The 11,515-nt window shown below is 38.4% G+C and overlaps 1 protein-coding gene across 1 annotated transcript; it reads right to left on the minus strand.

Moving 5' to 3' along the window:
* Nucleotides 1-1,945: 1,945 nt before the first annotated feature.
* Nucleotides 1,946-4,787, minus strand: LOC306700384 (transcription initiation factor TFIID subunit 2-like; the record flags this gene model as incomplete). The annotated part of the gene is made up of 4 exons (XM_079165392.1): nt 1,946-2,002; nt 3,767-3,998; nt 4,273-4,414; nt 4,652-4,787. 4 exons carry the CDS (start codon nt 4,785-4,787, stop codon nt 1,946-1,948), a joined length of 567 nt encoding a protein of 188 aa, XP_079021518.1.
* Between the last annotated feature and the right edge of the window lie 6,728 nt (nt 4,788-11,515).

Here is an 11,515-nt window from a genome sequence, read left to right on the forward strand (position 1 = left end):
AGAATTGTTGACAAAAACGTAACATTTGTGTGAACTTAAAATGTTCTTGTAGCTGCGTACTACATTCAAATGTAAAGTGTTACCGTCTTATGAACAACAGAAACTGGCAAATGTCATGTAACTAATTCCGAGGGTTACTGCGTCTGTCTTGATGTCCAGCCTAAAATCCTTGTATGAATGGGATGGTGTTTGTAAGATGACATTTGGCGTGCTTTTTATTTGGTGTGTTTGAAAACTTAATCACAACTGATTATTCTTTCATTAAATTGTTCCAGGCACATTTTTTCTTCAAATACAAAGTGTTAAAGTAGGAGTTTATCCTGAAGTATGATGCTGCTAATAATTCATCTTTCTTCAAAATTATCTTAATTCACTATACTTTGTGAAGTTGTTTTATAAACAAAGTAATATGGCACAATAGTTGTTTTGTACAATTCTTGGCCAGCTAAGGCAGCGCCATCACACTAGTCAGGCAATTTACTGTTTTTTCTTCAATGAGATTGCAAAAGTCTCATTACCAAAGATACATCTTAGTGTTTCAAACAAATGGGAATATCAGCTGTAAGTATGTGTTATACAATGCTGTTTCAGATCTTTTGTAAGATAGTTAGCAAAGATATTCGTGGTAGTAACTGTTGAGGGGAGACCTTTTCAGGGGAGAGACAGGCCGCTGGACTTCTGCTGCTACTAACTTTCTGCAGCAAAGTCACACCAAAAATGAACTGGATCAGGCTTACAATCAAAACGTATTTAATAAACAAGAGAAGCTAGAACAGTTGCAAACTGAATTACTCTATCGGTATCAATATGTCCCTTGGGGCAAAGTCCTCACTTGCCCCACCCAATCGGCCAGCTCAGCTGGTCAACCACAGAGTGGTGACGGTGCGAACAGAACCCAAAACTCTCTGGAACTATCCTATATTTAAAAGTCTCTGTCCGAAAGTTTAAATGTCCAGTATCAGCCTCTGTGATTGGCCGAAATACAATAAACCCCTAATGGCTTTGGCTGTTATCAGCTCAGTGTTTGGTTGAAGTCGTCCGGACTCGTCCTGCTCTGTTGGTCATCTGTCCAGCTCCTCTGTGTCCCCTTTGATGTCCATGGTAATGTCTCTGGTTCTTGACTTATTCCCTTATATGGTCGTGAAGAGCCTGTCCTCTGCATTCCTCACTGACCCTATCTCCCCTGATCTCTCTGCCTCATGGCTCAGAACCCCCATACCTATGTGACTGTACTTTGGTTCAATACTTCCAATGATTATGTTTAAGACTCCTTCAAGTAAACTTATTGCAAACCTATAATATCTTCCATAAGTAAATATATTGTGACTCTTAACATAATTTACATTCTTATCATTGTGACAATTTTATTCACCACTAGGGGTGTTATTAATTCTACTAAATAATGCTTTTAATACTTAAATTCTTCACATAACGCAGTGTTAAAACCATAACTAGTCTCCACACACTTGCGGAGAGGCGCATTATTCAGCAGAGCTGCACTATGCGCGCTCTCGCGAAGCTCGTGCACTGCTCAGTGGGCAGGCAGTGTACGCCCTGCTCTGACGTGTCAAAACATTTTTGGGATTTATAAATTAGATTCATTCGCATTTGTTTTAGAAATAATTACATACATTGACTGTCGTATGTGTGCTGTACATTTTGGCGGTTGCCTCTTGATATACAAAAAAAGTATTTGTTGTAATTTATTTTACGCGGGAGGTCAAAGGTTACTAACAAAATGGCTGCACTCACTGGAGCCGCGAACACAATTCCATCAGCAGCCGGATAGTGAGGGGATATTTGGATGTTTTGATCCACGGCGACCGCAGCACTCATTATTAGGACATTATCTGTTTTGTACTATCGACTGCTTGTCATGGCCGACTTATATTTATGGAAATGTGCTTCAAATGTGTGTTTTAGCCCTATTAAGATAAAGGCTCCTCTAGTCTGTCCTGCGTTTGAGCAGTGGCAGCAGCTGCGGCAGGCAGAAATGGGTCACCTGAGGACGGGACAAAGTACGATGTTGGGCGTATTCCAAAATGTCTGAATAAGCCAATCAAAAGTGAAGAATGTCTATAGAAACAGACTAAAAGGTTAAAACCTGTAATGGTAAAAAATATATATCAGTATCATGAAATGGTTTAGAAACATTACGGCTTAGAAGAACAGAGGTAGAGATATTTAGCTCTGTGTAAACATGGTTTAGAAACAGACCAGGTACTAAGTGTTTACTTTAGAGGGCCATAAAGACAGACACAGGAAGGTGAGCAAGGGTTCACATTGGGGGTTCTTCCCATTCTGGGGATGTTTAGGGTCACGTAAATGTATCTGACAATGAGATAAAGGGAAAATGGAAGACTGATAAGCCAGCGTGAGACATCCTTGACTGATCTAAAAGCGGAGACTGTTTCTGCTTTAGTATATAGTATGTGAAGATTTGAACTGATGTTGAAGAATGCTTCCAGCAGACTCTGTGTGAAGAGCTGTGTTGGGTATTCTCCCTCTTGCAAGAGAATAAATGGAACAAGACAACTTTGAATGATTTGGAGACTTGGATTATTTTGATTTGCGAATAACACTCTCTTCTCCCGATTAACAAAGAAATATTCTACGACAAACCCCATGGTATTCCATTTACAAAACAGTTGGGTCTCCATGGTGGAGCACATTGGTACAGTAATTCTAATACCTTGAATTGTGTCTGATTTAATGACAGCTATCATAACAGAATACCAAGGATGTCCACTTTGCTGCGCCGGTTCCCAACCTGGGGATCCTGACCCCTACTAAGAGTCGCCAAAGCTTCACAGGGGGTTGCGAGGCTTTCTTGATTTTTTAAAGAACTTTTTTCATTAACTATACAGTTGGCCTATCACTGTCATGTCTGTGAGAAAAACTCAATGAAATTGTTATTTTTACAGTTGTACAATGGCCAATTAAGTGTGTATGATTGTTATATACATAAATAATACAAAGTAACAGAGAATTGTATAAAACATTTCCAAAAATAACGGTAAAACTCTGTAAAAAGCTGTAATGCCACATTCACAGAAAACAATCTGCAGTTATTACATTCACTAAGTTCACAGTTGTTCTGTACGGTTATTGTTACACATTGAATACAATGTGAAATATCTATTTAATATGTAACCTAGTCACAATGAAAGAATAAGGGCTCCCTGCTGCATTTACTACCAGTGCATTGCACTACTTTCCTGAATTTAGTTCATCTTCAACACTGCTACTGTGTGTTCAGGGACATCTAGTGGCCATTACTGGAAAATACAAGGACAGGCAAAATATGACTGCATTACATCAGACCCGAAGTTAATAACAATTTAGTTGATGTCATTCGGTTTTCTGTTGAGATTAAACATTGCTGAGATGATGTTTCACAACTGAGTAAGAGGTGTGCGAATGATGCAGATGTGGAGACCAACAGTCCTACAGACCTGCATCACGCTGCATGTGAATTAAATCTCTCTTAAATATTCCGCTAAAAAACGTGTCACATTAAAGAAGACAAAGCTGGAAGCTGCTGTTTCACTGCGACTTCAAACACATCAATGTGTTGGGGCTGTGCTTAACGTTAAAGTAAAAGCAGATGTTTGGAGAAAAGGAATCACACCATTACACATTTGGCTTGTGTAGAAATAATCAATACAGACCATAACAACAGTGATATAGGGTTCCTTTTTAGCATCCCGAACTACATGCAGGCACATCATCATTTAAACCCATCACTTGGTCACTGGAAACCCACCTCGTGCATGTAGGGATCGACGAGGATTTCAAAGGGCCCCACGGCCAGGGAGATGTTGGGGGCCGCGGTGGGGATGGGGAGGACATAGTGGAAAGTCTTCTTCCTCATGTCATGGGTGTAGATGGTCTCGACCAGGTCGCCGCACGACACGGCCACCATAGAAGCGTCCACGGTGAACTCCAGCTTCCACGTACACAGCTCTGAGTAGGAGTCCACACAGGGGAACCAGAATCTGGGGCAGCGGACAATATGATGAGCTTTGAGCACATGCACGTAAATGAATGCACCAACCACTGCTATTATGGGCTTTAATGGTAGACTGTGATGGTCAGCTATTAAATGAGAGAGTGGACAAGAGTGTAGGAAATGTCCAAAGAGAAAAGGAGTGAAGATACTGAGCTTAGAGTTGTTACATGACGCACTACAAGGCTTTATTATAGTGTACTTAAGGTGTGTCATTATTTGACTCAACTACTGTAAGTCAATGTTAGAAACTGTTTGTAGACCTGGTGGAGTTCTGGTATCCAAAGGAGAACACATGAGCTCCTCTCTCCGCCATGCTGCCTTCCACATCAGGAACAACGAAGTGGAGACCTCCTTTTGGCTGGTCCAGGGAAAACTCAATATACACCTTTAAGACTTTCAAATCTGGAGACACAAAAACACAGATATATTGGTGTATCGGTCACATTCTCACGGCTCCTTTCTTGTCAATAATCCAAGATTAATTTCATTTGGAATTTCATTTCTTTATAGAAATCTGGTGAAGATGATGGCATTTTAAAAAGGGACAGTAAGTTATGAATTAAGTTATGTTAGTCTTGGTTTGGCAAAAAAAGAAAACACTTCTGAATCCTCAACTTTTTTAATTTTTGTTTGTCTTACCATCTCCTTGTTTCCAGATTTTTTCCTTGATGACCAGCTCCCCGTGTCCTGCATCGGGGTCTACAGCACTCACTGCTGTGGTGTATGCGCTGGAGAAATAGTTGAGATACACACAAAATGTACACAAAATGGTCATATTGCCACCACGGTTTCTCATAAACTAGCCAGAAAATAATATTGGTAATAATCCTGTAAATCCAATTTGCCAGTTTACAAAGTATAGTGTCTAGTGTCTAGTGTCTAGTGTACACATCATCATATCGCCCAAACCTAAAGGCAAAAGGACTAGTAAATAAATTCACTATTACTAGTTATTCAGGCATGAATATTTGGAACATGGTTCGGTGCCTTGGAGCTGATGAGGCAGAAATATAAAGAGAGCTATTGTGCTGCTTTAAATCTGTATAAAGGTTCGTCATAGTCTCAGTCAATTACTTTTATCTGGTGTTCTCTGCCTTCACTTATCCATACAACTAGCTAACGTTGTTACCATTGTTTACTTACTTGTAAAGTAAGTACACAAAGTAGATTTGACAGTATCTATTGCAACACAGAAGGATTTCACTTGTAGAATAACAATTCAAACAGGGTTCACTGTTTTCTAAAGGTTATTTTCCAGGTCATTTTCAGTGATGATCTAGCTGATGTGACAGACCGACTACCACGTTCCTCTCTCATGGAAGTCTGATTAAAAACAAGTGCAGTCTATGGATATAACTTCTCTATAAAATCATCTCTGACATGCTTAGAAATGATGACAAATTGATTATAAACTGATGCAAACACACCTGCAGATGTACTGCACTTCACTTTGTTGTGAAGCTACCTCTACAAAAGTTCAATATTTCACGATAAGGTTTATTTAACATTAACTTTGCATTTGAAGAGACGATGCAAGCAATATAAAAAAGTACCATTAGCCAGTTTTAGGCGATGATTTGGACTCCCATTCATTGTTTTGACCTCTGATTCCCATTCATTATAATCAAACTCTCTCAACAATGCCCAACTCACATGTGAAACCATTGCTCCGAGCCACAGTTGAATCACAAACCTTAAAACATTTACGAGCCAAAAAATCTAGCAAGCATGTCAACTTTAGCAACTGAACAAAACATGCTAATCAATTTAACAATATTCAACTGTTCAAAGCAACTTTATGTGAAGCCATCCAACCTGCATGTGCTACCATGGGACGTGTGTTCACAGCGTTTCCACAACATAGCAGCCTGTTCAAAGCACTCTCATCCATAAAGTACCATTTGAACGTTAATATGATCCTGAACATAACTCAGCCCTTTCAGATGGCAGTGTTATCCGTTTTGGGGAGCTCTGATAGATTGCCTACAGTTCATTCTCAGGTGAAGGAAAATAGGACAATGTTAAAATAATCTTCCAAGATAACAAAAGATTTCCCAGGACAATTTTACTTTTTGTTTCATTTTCCATGATTTTTCAATGACAATTGGTCAACTGGTTTCCATGAAAAGTAGAAACCTGACGAAGCCCATGACACAAATTACAAGCCAATGTTTTCGGAACTCCGTACAATCCGAACACTGAAATGTGCACCGACATACTCACTGCTTGGACTCATGCACTGCAAAAACTCCTGCTCTAACCAAGACATATAATCTTATATCCAGCCAAAAAGTCTTATTGATCTTATTTTGAGAATAATATACCAGGCAAGAGCAGATTGTGTAAGATAATTTAGCTTATTTTAGGAATATTTTTCCTTTCTTTTCTTACTTAGTTAGTATATCTTAAAGTTAGTTATTTTTTATGTACATCAAGCAGAATTACTGTTAGAGACAGCATTTGAGGTATTTTAAGAGGATTTATAGCTGTTAGACTCGTTTCAAGACCAATTCAATATTGTATTTATTCCAAATACTGCTGTTGTGTCAACAACACATTTATTTACAAGCCGTAACAAATCATTTCATCAGTATCAAGTCACCACACACCTTACAAAACTTACAGTATGGTTATTCCTTTCCAGTTTTAAGTGCAATTACATCATCAAGGTTATATTTTGTCAAAACATACAAATTGTTTTTAAAAGTGATTGCATAATATGATGTATAATCAACTAGCTTTTCAGCATCTTGGAACTCTGTGGCCTGTGCAAGATTAGGTACAGCAACTTCAAATGCCAAAAGATATCTATTCCAACCCAGAGTCTCGTAAAGGCGATATTCAAAACAATACAATAAACTGTCTATCACATAAATGTTTTTAATAAGTCCAAAAACAGGTACTGTCTCATTTGCATTAGTAATTATCAAAGACTGTTCACGGATGTACTTGTTACCATTGAGAATCAGCCACTTTACACTGACTGCATGTTGTATGCCATCGATCCCCAAAAAATCTCTTGTCTTTTCTGTGATGTAATCCATATTTGTCACTTCTGAGACAGGACCCAATTCTCTCTCATGAACAAAAATTGGGTGCTCAGTGCCCATTTCATTTTGACAACATTCAAAAAGCTGATTATGGTTAACAAGTGACTTACAGACATTTTTAAAGTTCGATTTTGACACCATTATACAGCAACTGTAAGTCTTCATACATTTTTTGCAAAACAACATCAACACTGCACTCATCAATATTAGTAGCTTTTGCTATAGCAAGGAGTCTGATTGCAGCAAGCTTTGACCTAAACTTGGAGTCTATCTTTCCTAAAGTATAATAAACCATCAGTAATTTATTCATTTCAAATTTTCACTTCCTGGCGGGCACGAGTGGCCTTGCTCATTGGCTTGGTCGATACCAAAGGAGAAGTAGGGGGGGTCATTCTAAGACACAGTGTAATTTACATATATATTTATGCAATTCGGCGATGAAAAAGCGGATTTGAATCACATATATATCTTACAACATATGTTTGATTTGTTTGATTATCATTTTGTCATATTTTCATTTAAACTGATATATTACGCACATATGTCCCCTCTACTCCCGTGGTCACGTCTGTCGTCTGTTACGTTGGAAGAAACCGCCACTTTGGATTAAATCCTGCCACTATGAGCCAACTTCTCCTACAACCTGGCACGAGACAAGGTATGCTTTTTCATTAAAAATATATTTAATTTGAGTTATTACGAAAGCAGCACCCTGGTGCAGCGATACTTAAGCTAGCTAGCAGCTAGTGCTGCACAATGCAGGGAGAAATGTTGCTAATGCTAATTAGCAAAATGTGCTATGCTAATTGCTATGCTAATTTAACGCATGGCCAGCTATATTCACTTGGCTAACACTAGCTCTCCTAAACTTATATTGCAACAGTTTTAAGAGAAAACGTTACTCAAGCTCTCTGGATAACTGCCTTACATTAGTGACCAAACACCGTTTTTTTTCTTCAGTCTGACTTTGACTTTGTGCCATGCCAAACGTCCTGAGTAAAAAAAAAAAAGAAAGAACATTCTGTCCCTTGCTGAACTGTGATGTGAAACAACAACATATTTGTTAATAGCCTCTCTAACGTTACATCAATTCAGCTGGCAGACTGCATTCAATGTGCATTTTTTTCAGTTTAATTCACATTTTTTGAATGCACCATTGCATGTGGCAGACACCGCGGCCATTGATGTAGGCTAATATGTTGTTTTCATTCTTATTAATGTTATAACTGTTACTTTCTTGCAGACGTGCATGCACTTAATCATTAGGGTTTGCGTCTTTGTGGTGCTATACACATGCATTGAATTAACCAGGTTATTATGTAGATACATTCATAAATAATTTGTATTTTGATAGCACTTTTAAAATTAGGTCCTTACCTGCAAAATCGTATCTGAGCTTGTCGTTTTGTAGAAATAAGCAGGTTTTTTTCATGGTTGTATAATATATTGTCTTATTAAGTTATGATTTTCTTCCCCACCAGATAAAGGAGCTAGCAGAGGGACCGAAAGAGAGGGGACAATCATGGATAAACTGGATGATGTCACAGCATCAATTTTAAATGGTATGCTATGTCTAGGTGTTAAAAGCTGCTTAATAATGTGTGTTGTCAGATAAGTAATTAAATACACTGATCTCAAAACAAAATTATTGTAAACTTTCTACAAATGTCACCAAAACATCAAATGTCTAAATTGTATTCAATTTACTCTTAGGCATGGACAAGATATACTAGAGGATTTAGAACGTATACTTTCACCTGTCATGTTAAATACCAGTAAATTTATCATTTTAAAAATTATTTTTTTTATTTATAAAAGCTTTTAATGATTGTACTGTCTTGTAGCTGCCAATATTGACGAGGCCTTGCTCCACACCCTCAGTCGTGATGATTTGAGAGACCTTTTTCCTGGGCCGGAACACTTTCTCAGGAGGAAACGAGTTTGGGCTCTTATTAACCCAGAGGTAGCTGGTTACCTACTTTGCTCTAAAATATCTAGCACAACATGTGGTTTCTAACTGAGTCTGTTGTTTAACTTTTGTACGTTGTACTTTTTGTTTTTCTCTTGTAGAATGGGAATGTCCCCTTAACAGACAAATCTGGCCCTGGTGAAGCAGGAACAGTGTCTTCACCTAGAGGAGTGCCTCCAATCTGCCCCCAGACATCTTCTCCTTTGGTGATGAAAAGTCCAAAGAAGACCCTACAGCTTCCCAGTCCTCCAGAATATGTGGTCTATACAGACAGTGAGTTGGAACAAGCTCGCAAGCACTACTTTGAGATGGCCCGCACTGGCAGAGAAGGGGACTGTGTCATGTCCAAAGAGCTGAGATGCAGACTGGTGAGGAACACCGTCACCAGCATGATTTCCATCTTGAGAGCCAGTGAGCAAGGAAAGGAGGTCCGGTACCCTTCCAAGCATGAAGTCACTTCAATGGCTAAAAGACTTGGTGAATATTACCCAATGCTACAGGATAAAGACAAAACTATGAAGCATGTAAGTGATTTAAATTTGTGGTAAATATGTTTGTTTATTTATTTATTTTGACTGACATGGTTTATCTGTAACATAAAAAGAAGGCATCTAATTATAACAAAAATGTTTTTGTTTTTTTAACCACAGGTGAGCATTTACAACAATCTTCACAAGAGGCTGCAGAATGTGAAGTCCCCACAAAAGAGGCAGGGGCCCACACCAGAGAGGGGCCAGCCAAAGAAAAGGTGTCGCATTGACTTCTCATCGAGTGACCGAGAAGAAACTGATGCAGACTCAAGTGGTGCATCAACGATTATTTTGCATCAAACATCTGGGAGCAGTTCTGATGACGGCCACAGCTCACGTAAGTTGGAATTGTGTAATTTTGACAATAATATTGGGCATGAAGACTAGGAAATGTTCTGACAGTTTTGGCTATCATGGTATAATACAGACACTGATATTTTTTGTTTAACTCTGATTTGATATATTTAGCTGTTACAGATGATTTCTCATTTGATTTCATCCATTTGGCTCTCTAAAAAGCAGAAAGGGCATATGTTGCTTAATGTATAACATGCATAACATTGCTTTGTGTCTGGTGGGGATTTACAGTAAGGTGGTTTTGTTTATCAATATATTTTGCACTTTAAATGAGAGATGCAGTGATTGCAATTTCTTAGGAAGCAAGTCTGACCTGCTGATTTAGATTTCCTTTCTAAGAACTATAATTGACAGCACACAAACATTGTTTTACTTTTCTTTATTGGAGAAATGTATTGTATGTTATCAATAAAACATAACTAATTAAATCACTTAACTAATTTTCTTCAAAATTGCATTAGGATATAGGTCATTCAGTCAAAATAAATGTCCTACACAGATATCAATGGGTTACCTGTCATGACTGGTTGTGCTAAAAATAAAACAGCCAATTCCAGTCACCTGCCAAACGATTGGTGCATCTCTAATTTGGTTAATTGTTACACTTGCTGACTGAAACCTATATTATCATTCAGATTGACATGTTTGATACCCATTACTGATTTGTGTTCTCCATTTTAGCTGAAAAAGACAGTCTGATCATGCAGGCCAGACATTATAAAACTCTGCAGGAGATGTTCAAGAAAACAAAACCCAACAAACATGCGGTCAACCAAATCCTTGACCTCGAGTTTGAAGCAAGAAGAGCCTTCATCGACAGTGATGTCATGAAAGAAGAGGACAGGCCAACAAAGATCCTCGATGCCTACCCGTGTTTTAAGGATCTTCATCACGTAAGCAATTAATTTGTTATTTTAGCTCATCAAAAAAACAATAATTGTTGCAGGTTTTAACACTTATTGCATTACAGGTGATGAGTGAGCTGCGACGAATCCTGGATAAGGACAACAGCACATACATAGATGAAGTAAAGAAGAGATGGGAAGACTTCTGTGCCAAGGTGCAATTTTACGGTGTTTCGAAGAAAGTGATGAAGTCGCCCATGAACCTGGATGCAGGTACGGCATTTTGCTGTGTCTCTAATATACTGTGTAGCTTTTTCCATGGGTGTGATAAGGAAAAAATCATAGATTTGGAGTGCTTTTTGAAACTAGTATAGATATTTTTCTAGATGGGTGCGCTAGATATTGTGTATGTTGCCAATATGTTATGCTGAATAAATAAACCCAAAATGATAATACTCTTCATGGTAACAAAATAACAATGTGACCAAGATGAATCTCATAATAGCCATGATTACAAAGGGGAATTTTGAGAAAATTTGTATTTGTTCTGTTCTAGTGGAATATGCCATAGCTCTGTTCAGGGCACTTCCCACCCTCTTTCCTTCACCAACTGCACCACCGAAGAAGTTGGGAAATGCCAGTGAGGCATTGCTTCATGTCCTTCAGGTGAGAGTTTGTTCACAACAATTGTTGAACAATCAAGGGGCGTGTCCACAAAAAGGGCTTTTTGAGCCACCACTAGGAGCGCTAGT

Source organism: Pholis gunnellus, assembly GCF_910591455.1.
Source record: "Pholis gunnellus genome assembly, chromosome: 8".
In the NCBI taxonomy this organism is placed as follows: domain Eukaryota; kingdom Metazoa; phylum Chordata; class Actinopteri; order Perciformes; family Pholidae; genus Pholis; species Pholis gunnellus.